The sequence below is a fragment of the Nelusetta ayraudi genome, unplaced genomic scaffold (assembly GCF_046127955.1).
Source record: "Nelusetta ayraudi isolate G7.1 ecotype Tasmania unplaced genomic scaffold, CSIRO-AGI_Nayr_v1 ptg000057l, whole genome shotgun sequence".
NCBI lineage: Eukaryota > Metazoa > Chordata > Actinopteri > Tetraodontiformes > Monacanthidae > Nelusetta > Nelusetta ayraudi.
The window spans coordinates 1,232,474-1,248,629 of record NW_027466107.1 but is presented as its reverse complement, the minus strand read 5'-3'; the positions used below and the strand labels follow the sequence as shown (position 1 = coordinate 1,248,629).

The window sequence follows — 16,156 nt, the reverse complement described above, 5'->3', positions numbered from 1 at the left end:
AAATAGAACCCGGCACAGCGGCGCGTGCTGTAGGCGGCTGCTGCGATTGGTCAAATGGCCGCTGACAAAAGTGGGACGTTCCCGGAAAAATCGCTAACCGGAAGGGAAGGCCAGAGCCCAAGAAGAAGAAGAAGAAGAAGAAGACGACGGAGACAGGCGCCGCCGCCGATGAGACGAGCGAGAGAAGAAAAAGTATTGTAAGTTACAAAAAGATTAACCCGGCATTCTGCAAGGCGGTAGAAAAAAGAGGACAATTGAGTTGACGTGCGCTGGTATTGTCACGCAGCTGTTAAGCACATTTACCAACCTATTGTCTAGTTCTGAACAAGCGATTAGCAGAGTCTGGAGGTCCAGCCGAAACGTCCACCAAGACAGCAGAGTCGATAGAAGCTGCGAGCTTCTTTAGTCCCCCCTGGGAACCGAATAACACCATCACAAAAACTGGATTAAACACTGTCGAGACCCTTATGGCATGTCTACAAGATAGAGACCGAGCAGGGTCGAAGTCCTCCCGGGTTGTCGTCCAGCGGACGTCGCAAGGGCCGAGAAAAGGAAAAGTTGCCTTTTGACGTCTCGCTTTTCGCTCGGTGACACTCGGCTTTGAAGGCTAATAATGCTAACGGTACAAGTCTTGCTCAGCGTTGCATTGCTGCTGAGGTCGGTGTGTATCGCCGGCTGACGCTAGCAAGCTAACAGCTAACGCAGCGGCGGCGGCGGTGGTGGTGGTAATGGCAACAGATGACGCTGTCGCCAGTTGGGAAAGTGACCCTTAACTCGTCATCGCTTCAACCCGTGTATGCCATTTTATTTACATGTTGTTTTTTGTTAGTTTTTGTTTGTTTTGTTGCGAAAACACGACTGGCGTGCTTGATAAACGACGGTATAGTCGATGTTAGGAAGACCAAAACGTCAACAGCCACCTGTTCGCCTTGGGTTGGCTGGAAGTTACCGGTCGTGTGACAGCTTGCAAGTAAGTGATGTCACTTACGTTAAGGTTAACTTCTTTTTTGTCTCAAGCCGACATTGACTACGGCAGCCCTGCACTTTGACCGGCTCCGTCATCGCAGGTATCATAAAGAACCATTTCCTGCTGACATCGCGGGTTATGTCAGTTGTTGCCGCTAGTAAATGTTGACACTTGTGAATTCTCACCAAGTCTAGCTGGAAAGTGGGAGTAGGGTGGGTGCACAATATCGGAGAAAAAAAAATTAAGTGTACTGTTGCTATAGAGTTCTAATTAGGCATCACAGTGGTTTATGACTTGGTAATGTGGTTCGATCTTAATAGACCTTTGGGCCAGGAAACAGGTTTATAGTTACTTGTGCGAACCTTTGTTATGTTTATGGCATGTGGACCTTGACTGTGACGTGGGGTTTTTTTTTTCACAGACACGAGCAACCTGGACAGACGAGTGATAGGTCTGTCAGTTTTGAAGAAGCCTGTACTATTTGTTTAGGCCGATTTGTTTACCTGCAGATGTGTCATACTCCATAAAGGTGCTGATAACAACTGAATCACCATAACCCTAAACTTTGTTTCAAATCTTCGAGCCAGGTTGTCCAACTCAAAACTTTTAATTAGTATTTCAGTGGCTGTGGGTTCTGTGCAAACAGGGATTAGCTTGCATGCAAGTCAAGCTCTTTCTCTTCTTTTTTTTTTTAATTTTTTTTTTCATACGCCGTGTTTAGACACAGGAAAAACTGCAAGACTTAACTGTAGTGATGTCACATAGTGAGCGCGGTTATGTAACGTTCTTTCAAACCACTGTTGGACATTGAAATTAGAGCTGCTGAATTGTTGTCTCCAGTGCAGCAGTCGGTTGACACTATTTGTCACGGAGATGCAGGTTTTGGTTGGGATGTTCACCACTCTAACAAATAAACTTCATCCTCTCAAGCCACAAAAATATGAAGGGCCAGTGCTTTCCTCTAGGCATTGCAAACCGCTAATGGCAATCCTCCTGTTTGCTTTTCATGAGTTATACCACCAGAGTCCCAATGACTTTTGCCAAAGGCATTAGTAGATGGGATTCCCTCTGATCAGACACTTTTACGCTTTAATTCAAAACCCCAGAGTTTGTTCCACTTCTTTTTCTGAGCTGGGCTTTTTTTTATTTTATTTTTTTGGACATGTTTTACAGTGCCATATGCACACACGCCCCCATATCAGACACCCGTCGTTTTTCTGAACCCCACCCTTCCAGTGCCATGAACAGCACAAGCATTCACTTGCCTCTGAAGTGAATCTTCCAGAGGAGATTGTTTGACTGCTACACAAATGGCTCATTAAATGTGTAGTTTTTGCTATGGATTCAATACCTTTGCCCTTTGCCAAGTCCTGAACCTGTTGAAGTTTTTTTTTTTTTTCCCCCATAGCAATGTCTGAGGGGCTACAGCTCTTGCTAAGCTGATGGCTCAGTGAATAGCCTTGGCCACAGCAGAAGAGAAGAATAAAACTTTGTCAGGACATTTGTTGCCTGTCAGCTACAGGCGTGTTCTCCTGCTCCTATCAAGGCTGCAAAAAGCAAAGCTCTTCCTCCAAGCTGCGTCACACGAGAACACTCAACAGGAACTCAAATTTATTGACTTAGCTGAAGATTGTTCTGTGTTTTCTAAAGAGTAATTTATAATACTCTTGTAAGATTTTCGTTTGTCAGCATTTCCCTTTTGTAAAACGGAACCTATGATGGCGTGTCAGTAGTTTTTATACCTTATCAGATTTTTGTAGTTAGTCATTTATGTATTTGTTTTTCTTCATTTATGGTTGGTAACACTGCAACAATCCCAGTTAAATGCTTCCTTCAAGCAGCAGACCTCACAGGAGGCCCTAATGAATATTTCACAGGCTCTCTCTTGCTATCTCTCTGACCCATGCTCCACTGTTTCTCTCACTCTCCCTCTCTGACCCACTTCCTTGTGGAGGTCCTCCCAGCCCTTCAGGGATGCCATCAAAGCGTTCGTCTGTGGCTACTTAGGATGTATGCACATTCGTCTCACTTCGACAAAGAGCCACTGATTACAACCGTACACACCCACTATTACCTTTTTACCCAGCCTGCTGTAAACTGCCAGAGATGTTTGAATGCAGGGGCTTCTTGCTGGTGTTCCATCAGTTTGTGTATTTTTTGTTGTAATTTAATCTACCTATTTCCCAGAAAGGACCTGAAAAATAAATGCATGCGTGGATTTTCTCAGCAACTTAGCTCCCACATATTGCAGAAACACATAAAGGGCTGCACATCCCCTTTGAAAAATATGCATTTATACTTGACTTGATATTCATTTTTTGCAAAGTGGTGCGTTGTGTGTGTCTAGATCTTTCTAGCTTTCAAAGCTTAAAATATTCATACGAATTTTATTGATTAAATCAATCAATTTGATTTGAAGTAAATGAAACGAACCCCTGTATGTTCACACATAATTTAAATATCATGCTGTGAAAAACTGACTCTTATATTCTATAGATCCTGTTAGTGTGTTTTAGGTCAGTTCTAAATTTCCATGTCATTTATTGCACAGTATAAAGGCTGTTACTCTACTTTAAAAATCATCTTTGAGAGCATGCTGAAGTTGATGGTGTTATTCTCTGCACAAAATAATGGTTGATATGCAGCTGGTAGAAATGAGCTCTACGGTTGAACTGAAACATGCAAAGTGTGGGTATTGTGCAGTGGGAGGCACTGCCTTGATCTCTGATCACATGCCGGAGCTTAAGCTCAGATCTGCAAGAATCCCAGTAAAGGGCGAGGGCAACCAAACTGTGTGGATGAACCCCGAATGAGAATTCTCCCTTAGTTTTTTTTCGCTCCTCACATTTTCCTCATCGCTCTGAAACTGTGTAACCACTTGAATGGTGTTTCGACATTCGAGTTCTCCAAGAGCCGGGGAGAAAGGCTATCCTCGGTTTTAATGTGCTCAGCAGTAAAATGTGTTCTGCAATCTTCACTTCCTGCTACGAGCTGAGTTGTGTTTCCTGTCCTTTGACCAAGCAGAAGCTGTCTGACCTCATCCAAGTGCAAAAAAAAAAAAAAAAAAAGATTAGGCAAGGTTTCAAATGCACAAATCAGGCTGACAGTTTTACAGTGTTTTAGTCTCATTTTAATGTGTTGCAGAGTCTTTTAATCTGTACATATTTTTGGTGGAAAAACTTCACTTGTATGGAGAAAATTGACAAAGTTGCTTACACAGCACATGGTTTTATGAAGAGCTGCTTTCGAGTGACGCAGCCCCCTCGTGGTGAAGAGTATGGTGTCAACATGGGAAAACCTCGAAGCTTAGTGTTGAAAAGTTTACCAACAAACATTTTAATCTATTATTTCACACAAAGACGGATAAATGTCTTCTTTTCCAGCTCCCACTGGTGAGGGCTCATCTCTTCCTGTCTGCAAATCTGAACTGAACCTGCGGCCGCCTCACTCGGCCCTCTCCAGCCTCTGCAGCCTCCAGTGCACCACGTTAGTCCTTCCTCATCCGACATCTCCAGTGCTGTGCCATGGCAGGGCGAGGCGGAGCACAACGGACCAACGGCACAGCGGCGAGCAGCAAGATCTGCCAATTCAAGCTGGTGCTGCTGGGCGAATCTGCAGTGGGAAAGTCCAGCTTGGTGCTGCGCTTTGTCAAAGGCCAGTTCCACGAGTACCAGGAGAGCACCATCGGAGGTGAGCGCCACTGGTCCCCGAGAGATGAATGTGCAAAACTCACCCAAAGGTCTCATTCTCTACCCATCTTGACGCCTTTGATTTTCAGAAAATGCTGGCTTTTAGCTTCTGGGGGGCAGGGGGGTGGGGGGGGGGTTGATTTGCTGTACCCTCCATATGTTTGGAAGTTGGTCTCTGAAGGTGGAGGTGGAGCAGACACCCGACTGGTGGTATTGTCACTAACCTAGCAATCAGCGCTCTCTCTGACATCATAAAGAAATGATTTCCATTAAGAACATGTTCTTACAGGCCGCTGTTTGTTTCTCTTAATTGTCGCTGTTTATCGGAGCTTGTGAAGGAGGAGAGGCGGCAGAACCAGTTCCCTGCAGCTGATCGTAACACCTTGGACGCAACAGACTAGCATGTTCACTTGGCAGAGACAATGTTTTTCTTCACCCCCAATAAGTGGTAGGTGAGAATCTCTCTGGGTGACTGTAAACAGCGGAGTAGGCGGCGGTGCTGTGAGCTCGCTGGAAGCAGGAAGGATCTGAGACAACAATGGGGGTTTTCCTGCACCACCTGTAGATCAGCTGTCCTCCTAAGAGTGATTTCTGAGGAAATATGAGCGCAAACATTTTTTTTAAATTGTGAATTAAAAAAAAAACAGCACGGTAAAAAAATATTTTCTCCTTCACAGCTGCTGCTGTAGGGCTTGTATAAGTCAACCTTTAACAGGTGCTTAGTCAATGGTTTGAATCTGGAGGAAAACAGTGGTGGTGGGTGTTTCCCTAGAAGCCCGACGTGTAGGTTTCACTAGAAACTTATTGCAGAGGGTGTAAATGTTAAGCCCTGTTTTTGAAGGCAGATGTGATCTCGCATTGTTGTGCGAGCAAGCGGATGAGTTTTCTTGGCTACTGTAGATCCACTGTGGGCCATTATCACAACAATAATGATGCTTAATATGAGCAAGTGAAAATATGTTTCCTAACGCCCCTCAACCTCCCTGCCGGCTCCAGGACGGAGGCACAGGATGCTGCTGCTTACGTTGACCCAAGGCTCCGAACGAGCGAGTCAGCATGTTCTCTGTTCTCTGTTCTCCTGAATGTGTTGTCAGCTGCGCGTCTGGTCAAAGATTACAAAGCTTTAAAGTGTGCGTTTTGCAAGTCCGTGCTCGGTTTCCGCTGTCATGTGACAGCAGTTGGCTGAGTTGGCACGTTGTGCACAACTGCTTTTTTTTTTTTTTTTTTTTTTTCTGATGAGTGTGTTGGTGAGTATGTTTGCCAGCTAATACTGAGCGATGGGGAGGGGGGGGGGGTAAAACAAAAGAACTTTGTCTTGCAACGCTTGTGTCTTTTCAATGATCTCTGTCCTTCTTGTCTCGTGAGATTTGAAGCCTCATTATTGAACTGGAGCTCAGGCGGTATTGCGCTGTGATTCTTATCTGCGCTGTTCATTTCCTCTCCAGCCGCCTTCCTCACGCAGACGGTATGTTTGGACGACACGACAGTCAAGTTTGAGATCTGGGACACTGCGGGGCAGGAGCGGTATCACAGCCTTGCACCCATGTACTACAGGGGAGCCCAGGCTGCCATCGTGGTGTTTGACATCACCAACACAGTGAGTGACGCGTCGACAGTAACGAAGCTGAAATCACTGTTTGCCGCCAGCTGAAGTTGATGATTCCTTACCTTTGACACGGCGACAGAACTTGACTCTCTAATCTATCCCAGTCATACGCAACATGTAAATGATTATACACATTTTTTTTTTTCTTTTAAGGATACATTCACACGTGCAAAGAACTGGGTGAAGGAGCTGCAGCGACAAGCCAGCCCAAACATTGTTATCGCACTGGCAGGAAACAAAGCAGATCTGGCCAACAAACGAGCTGTGGACCTCCAGGTAATCACCAACAACGGCTCTCTATAAAAGAAAATGTTAATAGAACTTTGTTCAATGCATTTGTTCAAGCGCCCCATCCCCCTCTATTATCTCCTTATTTCTAGGAAGCACAAGCATATGCAGATGACAACAGTTTGCTGTTCATGGAAACCTCAGCCAAGACTGCAATGAATGTCAATGAGATTTTTATGGCTATCGGTGAGCACATCTAACGAAAATACACCTTATATTTCTAACAGCTGAACAAATTCATTTTAAATACAAAAATCAGTTGAGCCTGTCGTTAAAAATAATCCTCTCATTTTAATGCATTTTTTCCTTGAGTCAAAAATCACTGTATCACCCGTATAGTTTGTTATAGTTGTATAGTTTTTTATTTTTTGCAGCCATTCAAGCATTTTAAAGAGCAGAGATTAATTCTTCTCCCTCTTCATACAGCCAAGAAGCTGCCTAAAAACGAGCCCCAGGGCGCAGGGGGTCCCGGCGGACGGACCCGAGGCGGCGTGGACCTGCAGGAAACTGCACCACAGGGCAGGAGCGGCCAGTGTTGTGGGGGCGGGAACTAACTCACGGCAAACTAGTCTGCCGTTCCATCCAATCCACAGCTTTCGATCAATCAGCCCAGATATTAACCAGCTGTCAAACAATCCCCTCCCCCCCCCTCGGTCCAGCCAATCCTCGGTCAGCCTGGCCACCTGAAGAGCGACGTGGCACCATCAAACTGTTTGACGTACCGAGTGGCCAGTAAAACTGCCAGATCCCGAGTGACGACCCAATCAGCGTCACCAAACATACACACACACACACACACACACACACACACACACACACACACACACAGAGGTTCTTCTTGAGAAATTCACGTCTAAATCCCTGGATTTGCCAAATCCAGGACCTCTCTTAACGACGGTGGACTCTTGATGTCACCTTCTGGGGGAAGAGAAAACAATGCGAAAACATCCCAGTCATGGAAGAAAAAGAAGAAGAAAGAGATCAGTCGACCCCCCCCCCTAATGACTTTTACTAGGGCCGCCTTGCTCACGTTTTGCGTCTGTATCTGTGTAGATGAAAAGAAAAGAAAAAGATAACAGGAAGGAACAGAACCAGACGCCGGCCCTGTCCTTTCTCTGCCACCCTCTGCTTTACTACCCCCACAACAGCACAAAATCAACAACAACAACAAAAAAAAAATCCATTGCGAGTCCTTATGCGGGGTGCATGCAGCGATCTTCCACTCTCGCCTCATTTCAGCTCAGCTCCCCAGACAAAAGGGTTCAACAGGCAGTGGTTAATAAGAGAAGAGCAGGGAAGGATGTCTTTGTCCTTCTTGGTAGAGCTGTATAGATGAATTAGGACGTTGTTATTGTATCACTGTTAATATTAGTTCAAACTCCTGTAGACGCAGGCTCTCCAGTATTTTTTACAATCACCAGACCAAACACAGCAAGAGTACTCTATCAATGTTGTCACCCATTGGTAATCTTGCTATTAACAAATGCTTTTTCCAGCTCATCTGCAAGTGACTGTAAGTAAGCAACGCGGGATTTGTTTTCCTCAACTGCAATCGCACCGAAGCCCCGACAAGATTGCTGTCTGTATCGGACTTTCACTTGGTTATGATCAATCAGTAGTTCTTTCCAAATCTCTTCATCATGTTTTTTGACCTTTATTATTTTTATGTTGATTTTTTTTTTTTCCCCGTAATGTCTTAATTTCGCTTCTGAAGATTTCTGGTATTAAATGCACTGGTTCTGTCTCATCAGCCTTGTTAGTCGAGACATTATCGTCACGCTTCCTTTTCCCGTTTTTTTCCCTCTCTCGTCTCTGCCTCCACTGTCCATATCCAAGAGGGATCTTCTCACAGCAGCGTTGCTGTTGCCCCTGTTTATGGTATCAACAATTAGCACAACTGAACCTGCACAGCAGCCGCGCCTCTGCTGCTCGATGGGAAGGGTGAGAGGGGGGTTATGACGTGTGTGTGTGTGTGGGGGGGGGGGGGGGGGTGTTTCGGTTAAAGAAAGAAGGAAAAAAAATAAACCAATGTAATTTTACAAATAAACAGCGGGGAAGTATTTTTTTTCTGTATGCCTGTTTAATTGTTTTGCGGTTGGCAAAGTGATGGCCTTTTCAGGATTTGACACTTAACAGCACTTTTATTTTGATTCAACTTTGCTTTAATTTAAAAATACATTTTGAACCATACAACTATGGACGCTCGACAAGAGAATATGAAAACGGCCTATTTATAAACGTTTCGAGTGTAATGGGTCCAAACACTACAATACCCACAATTCTTAACGCAGAGGACGCTTGTTGCGTTCATGTCACCCACGTTTCTTCGGCTTGAAAACGTTCGCACTGTTTTTTTCAAAGAATACGTCCAGAAAAGCATCGTGCTTTTAAGCACTTGCGTTTTTGTAAGGTTAGGTTGCGGTAATTATGAGACATTGGGGCGCGGCAGTACACTGAATTTAACACCACCGGTGTAGATTAATATCTTTGTAGAGCTCCTGTATCTACGCCCTGCAGTTGCTATGCGTGGCCACAAGACTTTAAAAAAAAAAAAAAAAAACTTCCGGAAACGATCTGTGCGAGTTTCCCGTAATTGTATCGCGACCAACAAGTCTCGGAGTTAACAAACGTCTTTTCACGAATTTCAATGCCCAATGCCACGATTTTCTTTTTCATAAATCCCGTCACCACAACATAAAAATGTTTTAGTTTTAAATCTGTTTCGGTCGTTAGTCGAGTTTAACTCTTATCACCATAGCAAAAGATCTCGCTTGGTGATAGGGTGGGACCACATCCACAGTTTCGTCCACTGCTCAGGACCCCCATAATAGTTCAGAACTGAAGACGACTATTGAATGAGACGTATTCAAGAGCAAAAAGTCCAAGTTGACTTCAACTCGGCATTCAAAGACCGCTTTGATTTTATCGAATACTTTTTTTCCGACGGCACTTGAAGGCACCGCATGAGCTAACCGAAGCAGAGTGAAGAGTCTAGCGGCGTGGACATGTCGGACCCGGCGGCACAGGCCTTACAACCCCGGCTTCTCCAAGCCCCGACTGTCGGCTCGGCTGGGTCCGGGAGCGCTGCGGCGGGCTCCGGCTCGGGGAACAGCGACCCAGCCAGGCCGGGACTGAGCCAGCAACAGCGCGCAAGCCAAAAGAAAGCCCAAGTGCGAGCTTTCCCAAGAGCCAAGAAGCTCGAGAAACTTGGCGTATTCTCCGCATGCAAGGTAGCTAGCAGCGCTGCGAGCCAAAGTTCGACATCGCAACAAAGCACGTCTCGTTTGTGTTTTGCGTATGTGTACGTGGCTACACGCGCCGTAGCCCCGCAAAGTAGCACCTAAAGCACACGTAGCTAACGTAGCGGCCAACTAGAATAACGTTTGTTTAACTTTAACAGTTAGCTCGCAAGCTAAATCTCCATCATTCCCAATGTGTAAACGCTATCACGCCTTGCTACGGTGAAGCGGTGCAGGCATTCACGGACGCCCCTGTAACATTAGCTTCGTCACTGTGAATTTGCCCTCTTCTCAGGCTGTCGATACATGCAAGTGCAATGGATGGAAGAACCCGAATCCACCCTCAGCCCCACGGATGGACCTGCAGCAGCAAGCCGCCAGCCTGAGCGAGCCGTGCCGCAGCTGTGGACATGCCCTGGGTACAAACCAGACTCCGTTTACACCCATTATAGTGCACAGAAAGACCCCAACCCGAGGCGCAAGTGTAGCTTTTAATGTTTTAACGCTGCCTTAGTACTTCCATTTAGATATGTACGTCAGCTGTGTAGCATTGCGTGGTTGATTAATCCGAATTCTGTAGATCTCAAGACGTTCAGCCCTCTGTTTACAGCTGGAACTCCAGCTGTGTCAGACATCACACATGTTTAGATGGGGACCCAGAACTAAGCAATCTGTGACATCATGAAGGGCTAATTTCCAGAACTGCGTGCACACTGTGTTTCTGGAAAATTGAGCAATAATAAAAAAGGATGTACTAATCTCATTTCTGAAAGTATAGTGATACAAATTTATTTCCTATGCTATGTGGGAGAAGAGTCTTCACCTCAGTGATCCAAAAAATTCTCATTAATTCCACTTCGAACTTTTCCATCAACAAGCTTTCAGGTTGTTTTTCTTTTTTCATTTGTGGACGAGTGAATTTTGCACAACATGAGCCCTCTAATGCGCTGCCTTGTTGACAGCCAATCATGTGTCCCACCTGGAGAACGTGTCAGAGGAGGAGATCAACAGGCTGCTGGGGATGGTGGTGGATGTGGAGAACCTCTTCATGTCCGTGCACAAGGAGGAGGACACTGACACCAAGCAGGTCTACTTCTACCTGTTCAAGGTAGGCAACGGCGGGAGTTGCAAACTGTCTGAGACGTCAAACCTCTTGGTCACGTGCCGCCGTTTATTTCCCCCTTTCCTTTGATATAGCTGCTGAGGAAGTGCATCCTTCAGATGAGCCAGCCGGTTGTCGAAGGCTCCCTCGGCAGTCCACCTTTTGAAAAGCCCAACATTGAGCAGGTAAAAGTTAGATAGTCTCCATATTGTGGCCAGTTATACAAGAGTAAAGTAAATGCTTTCGGTCCTTTCACCTTTTGACTGACCCCAACTTGCTTTTCCCAACAGGGAGTTTTGAATTTTGTTCAGTACAAGTTCAGCCACCTGGCACCAAAGGAGCGGCAGACCATGTTTGAGCTGTCCAAGATGTTCCTCCTGTGCCTCAACTACTGGAAGCTGGAGACGCCCACGCAGTACCGGCAGCGCACTCAGAAGGACGATGGCACGGCCTACAAAGTGGACTACACAAGGTGCGCCAGTTCTGTTGGTCGGAACTATTTAGAAGACATGAACCTTGTTTTTAAAGAGAAAATAATAAATGTCTGCTCTGTGACCTTCAGGTGGCTCTGCTACTGCCACGTACCCCAGAGTAACGACAGCCTCCCCCGCTACGAGACCACACACGTGTTTGGCCGCAGTTTGCTCAAGTCCATTTTCACCGTGACCCGACGTCAGCTCCTGGAGAAGTTCAGGGTGGAGAAGGACAAGCTGTTACCGGAGAAACGCACGCTCATCCTCACACACTTCCCCAAGTGAGTGCTGACACAGTTGCGCTTGGTTGCTTGGTTGGTTTGGGCCGTGTGAGACAATGCTACCCTTAATGCTAACGTCCGCCTGTGTTCTTCGTCAAATGTTCCCAGGTTTTTGTCCATGCTTGAGGAGGAAATTTACGGTGAGAATTCCCCAATCTGGGAGGCTGATTTCACCATGCCGGCCTCAGACGGCACTCAGCTGGGACACCAGACAGGTGAGGCAGCGCTAGTTAATATGCAGTCATAATGAGGTCATCATTAATTACAGAAACATTTGGCCATGATTTCCCAAATATTGCGTTGCTCATTATGCAACAACCCAATTGGAACACACATAGATGAGTAATTCCAGCATCGTATTTAGTGAGGATTTGATTCTTTAGATGGAAATTAAAAATGTGGTCATGATTGTCTCTTCCATTGGATCTTCAGTCTTGGCAGTATTTCATCTTCTTTGTGCAACGGTTTCTCCGCTGCAGTGATCAGTCCAGCTGCAGTTTCCGGCTCTCCGTCACTGCCCAAAGGCCTGAGCAGCATGTCCTCCCTGAGCAGCATGGACAGCGGCGGAGCCGAGACCATCATAGGTCCGTCGTCCTTACTGTGCGATGCTCCTCCACCTTCTTTTCCTTTTTGCACCTGTCGTGTAACCCGTCGATTTCTTTTTGGCTGCGCAGGAGAAAAGCGTAAAATCCCCGAGACCCTGGAGGACGCCAAGCGGATCCGTGTGATGGGAGACATTCCGATGGAGCTGGTCAACGAGGTCATGATGACCATCACGGACCCCGCCGCCATGCTCGGACCAGAGGCACGTCATTTAAAACAAATCTCAGGAGGGGGATTTGAGAACAGTAGATAAAGAAAAAGAAGAGACCGCACACTTCTGCTCCCTCGATGTGCATTTATTAAGCACATTTTTGGATGTACTTAATAAATGCACATCGAGGGAGCAGAAGTGTGCGGTCTCTTCTTTTTTTCTTTATCTTCTTGTGATTCATTCAGTTCAGCACCTCTTTAATGGATGTGCGCAACTTCTCTGCCTTTTGGATTTGAGAACCGCTCCGCCTCGAGCGTGTGAAGTGACGCTCACGCTCACTTATTTTGCCGGCAGACCAACCTGCTGACGCCAAACGCCGCCCGCGACGAGACGGCCAGGCTGGAGGAGAGGCGCGGCATCATAGAGTTCCACGTCATCGGGAACTCGCTCTCCCAGAAGTCCAACAAGAAGATTCTGATGTGGCTGGTCGGCCTGCAGAACGTCTTCTCGCACCAGTTACCTCGCATGCCCAAGGAGTACATCACTCGGCTGGTGTTCGACCCGTGAGTCCACGCACGCCCTCGCACGCCACCCGTCGTTGGATTTCCCGTCAGCTCATCTGATGTGTTTTTCACCCAAAACAGGAAGCACAAGACCCTCGCCCTGATCAAAGATGGCCGCGTCATCGGCGGCATCTGCTTCAGGATGTTTCCCACTCAGGGCTTCACGGAGATCGTCTTCTGTGCCGTCACATCCAACGAGCAAGTGAAGGTACTGGAGCTTTTTTTTCGTTTAGAAAAAAAAAAATACAAAATCTTGTCTTTTTTTTTTTGTGCGACAACGTGTTAAATCTGTATTTTACAATCCAATCTGTGTCTTCTTCTACACTTTAGGGCTACGGCACCCACCTGATGAACCACCTGAAGGAGTACCACATCAAACACAACATCCTTTACTTCCTCACGTACGCCGACGAGTACGCCATCGGCTACTTCAAAAAGCAGGTAACTCAGGGTTGTTGAAAGCCCCCTCCAGACCCCCCTCCCTCCACCCATCTTTCCCGCTAATTTGCTCCCTCCTTCCTTCGCAGGGCTTCTCCAAAGACATCAAGGTGCCGAAGAGCCGCTACCTGGGATACATCAAAGACTACGAGGGGGCGACCCTCATGGAGTGCGAGCTGAACCCCCGGATCCCCTACACCGAGCTCTCGCACATCATCAAGAGGCAGAAGGAGGTGTGCAAGTTACTCGTCCACTTTAAGGGGAAAAAAAACAGAGCTTCCAACTGACAGCTGCATGATTTCAACTCTGCACTTTCAGATCATTAAGAAGCTGATTGAGAGGAAGCAGAGCCAGATCCGGAAGGTTTACCCAGGGCTCACGTGCTTCAAGGAGGGCGTCCGGCAGATCCCCGTGGAGAGCATTCCAGGCATCAGTGAGTCAGCAGTCTGCAGATGAACTGAAAATGTCTTTGCAAATGTTGCATGATTTTTTTCCGTAAGTGAGAAATATTTATTTTCCCATTTTAGGGGAGACGGGTTGGAAACCCACTAGCAAGGACAAAGGGTGAGCACGTCCACACACACTGTCAGGCCTCTAAAACACTTTGAATTGAATGTCTAGCTTGTTGAAAATACGTTGCAGGAAAACATTTCTCGTATCACAGGAACTGTAGTAATATTTAAAAAGAAAACACTTGGGGAAAAAAAACTTATGTTCATTCATATCATTGATTTTGTGTTTTACAGGAAAGAGGTGAAGGATCCTGACGTGCTCTACAACATGCTAAAGAATCTTCTGGCTCAGATCAAGGTAAGACTCTCTCTTTCTAAGACCTGCTGACCCCAAACACACACAACAGGGAGGCGTCAGAGGAACTAACCAGGACTCTCTTCAGACTCATCCTGATGCCTGGCCCTTCATGGAACCTGTGAAGAAATCTGAAGCTCCCGACTACTATGAGATCATTCGCTTTCCCATCGGTTGGTGATGTTATTTATTTATTTATTTATTTTATAGCTTGGGTTTGTTGTTCGTTCTCCTTATCACAAACTAACGTCTTGCTCCCGCAGACCTGAAGACCATGACGGAGAGGCTGAAGAACCGATACTACGTGACCAAGAAGCTTTTCATCGCCGACCTGCAGAGGATCATCACCAACTGTCGCGAGTACAACCACCCGGACAGCGAGTACTGCAAGTGTGCCAACACTCTTGAGAAGTTCTTCTACTTCAAGTTGAAAGACGGAGGCCTGATCGAGAAATAAACGTCCCATCGGACGGCATCTGCGGGTGGGCGGGGCGCCCCCTGCCTGCCCGGCAGTCAAGGACCTTTAGTGACTGTGGCGTCATAACTGAAGTTTGAAGGTGACTGGACGACCTTCACGAGGGGAACCATTGGAGTGAGCCGACGGTGACAAAGTGTCCAAAGCACCTCTGACAGTTATCTCCATTTGCTCGCAGGTAATAATGTGCACATGTTTCACCGCAGGTACCAAAGTAATGAAAGGTCCAAGTTTAAAAAGGAGAAGAAAAATAATAAGAAGAATAAGAAAAAAAAAAAAAATCCGCCTTTTATTTATAGTGTGACTGATGTGGTTTTTGATGTGTCATGTTGAGCAAATGAACACTGAATACAGTCACAGATGAAACAAACCCTGGACCTCGGGACCTAAAAGCCATGTTGCCTTCTGTTGCTGACCGACACTTGAACATCCCGGCCATCTTCGCCAGTTTCACGTTAAAAAAAAGTTTATTATTTTTGTTTGTTTGTTTTTCTTTTAAAGTTGACGTCTGTAAGGCAACCCGATGCTCACAGACAGAATTGTGTTCAAATAATTTAGTCTGTTTGTTTTAAATATTTGTGAGGTGAAGGTGACGAACGACGGCTGGTTTTGTTCCCTTTTCATTCCCGTGTAAATTATTATTTTGCAATTTTTATAATTATTTATCATCAATGCTTTGGCAACATTACCTGTGTTCATATAAAATGAACAGCAGCATGAAAATAAAGAGGGTCGAGGGGTTGGGACACTGCTGATGATGGACTGGTTTCCTGCAGACAAACAATCGTTGCCTTGCCGAGTGACGACGATAAAACGATAGGTTGGTTTGCACAGTAGCTGTTGTAGTTGTTGCCTCTCATTTGTACTGTAGTGAAAACACTTCCACACACTCGGACGTATACTTAGCGCACAGTCACACAGGTTTGTTGTGGGTCACGTATGTTTTTTGTTTTGCAGTAGCAGCAGCAGCAGCAGTTGTCTCACAGTGGTTTCTACACGGCACTCACGCCCTGCAGACTGAGTGCTCCTGCATGACCGACAACTTAGGTTTTGAAAAGATGAGGGTTTTTGGGGTTTTTTTTTAGCCTTCAGTGTTTTGGTTTGGGCTTTTTATTTGTTGTTTTTAACCCGTTAACACGATGCGACGTTTCAAACCAGGAGATCAACCAGTGCTTCCTGAGACACAGTCAGAGGTCGGGTTCAGCCCGGCTGCTTGTGAATGTTCTGTTGAACGCGTGTGTGAGTGGTTTTGTACTTGTATGGTGACTCGCTTTGATTTACCGAGCTAACGTCAGTGTTGCATTATTCAGGGTTGTCGGTTCAATTCACTCAATCTCTTGATGCTGCAATTCAGATTTTCTTTGAACGGGGTTGTCGACGGTTGTGGAACGATGCCATTCACTGTAACTCTGTAATCCCTGTTCATGACAATAAAGGGTTTTTCTTATACTTGGGCCTTGTTTAATCTTTCCTT

The 16,156-nt window shown here is 46.1% G+C and overlaps 2 protein-coding genes across 2 annotated transcripts; both read left to right on the top strand.

Annotated features, from left to right (window-relative positions):
* The first annotated feature begins 82 nt into the window (after nucleotides 1–82).
* On the top strand, nucleotides 83–8,327 carry rab5c (RAB5C, member RAS oncogene family). The gene is made up of 6 exons (XM_076038797.1): nucleotides 83–197; nucleotides 4,351–4,657; nucleotides 6,102–6,253; nucleotides 6,416–6,538; nucleotides 6,643–6,736; nucleotides 6,977–8,327. Exons 2-6 carry the CDS (start codon nucleotides 4,492–4,494, stop codon nucleotides 7,102–7,104), a joined length of 663 nt encoding a protein of 220 aa, XP_075894912.1. The 5' UTR covers nucleotides 83–197; nucleotides 4,351–4,491; the 3' UTR covers nucleotides 7,105–8,327.
* A 281-nt stretch (nucleotides 8,328–8,608) lies between these two features.
* Nucleotides 8,609–16,131, top strand: kat2a (K(lysine) acetyltransferase 2A). Its single transcript, XM_076038796.1, has 18 exons — nucleotides 8,609–9,780; nucleotides 10,085–10,208; nucleotides 10,752–10,897; nucleotides 10,987–11,076; nucleotides 11,182–11,363; nucleotides 11,454–11,645; nucleotides 11,754–11,860; nucleotides 12,125–12,229; nucleotides 12,320–12,450; nucleotides 12,754–12,962; nucleotides 13,044–13,170; nucleotides 13,293–13,403; nucleotides 13,490–13,633; nucleotides 13,719–13,833; nucleotides 13,928–13,964; nucleotides 14,147–14,210; nucleotides 14,296–14,380; nucleotides 14,471–16,131. Exons 1-18 carry the CDS (start codon nucleotides 9,556–9,558, stop codon nucleotides 14,662–14,664), a joined length of 2,388 nt encoding a protein of 795 aa, XP_075894911.1. The 5' UTR covers nucleotides 8,609–9,555; the 3' UTR covers nucleotides 14,665–16,131.
* Nucleotides 16,132–16,156: the final 25 nt, after the last annotated feature.

Excerpts from the sequence above, each read along its gene's own strand:
- rab5c (XM_076038797.1), top strand. The coding sequence starts at position 4,492 with ATGGCAGGGCGAGGCGGAGCACAACGGACCAACGGCACAGCGGCGAGC. Across the intron at positions 4,658-6,101 it reads CCAGGAGAGCACCATCGGAG|CCGCCTTCCTCACGCAGACG; the intron begins GTGAGCGCCACT and ends TTTCCTCTCCAG. Across the intron at positions 6,254-6,415 it reads TGTTTGACATCACCAACACA|GATACATTCACACGTGCAAA; the intron begins GTGAGTGACGCG and ends TTTTCTTTTAAG.
- kat2a (XM_076038796.1), top strand. The coding sequence starts at position 9,556 with ATGTCGGACCCGGCGGCACAGGCCTTACAACCCCGGCTTCTCCAAGCC. Across the intron at positions 12,451-12,753 it reads CCGCCATGCTCGGACCAGAG|ACCAACCTGCTGACGCCAAA; the intron begins GCACGTCATTTA and ends TTTTGCCGGCAG. Across the intron at positions 14,381-14,470 it reads GATCATTCGCTTTCCCATCG|ACCTGAAGACCATGACGGAG; the intron begins GTTGGTGATGTT and ends TTGCTCCCGCAG.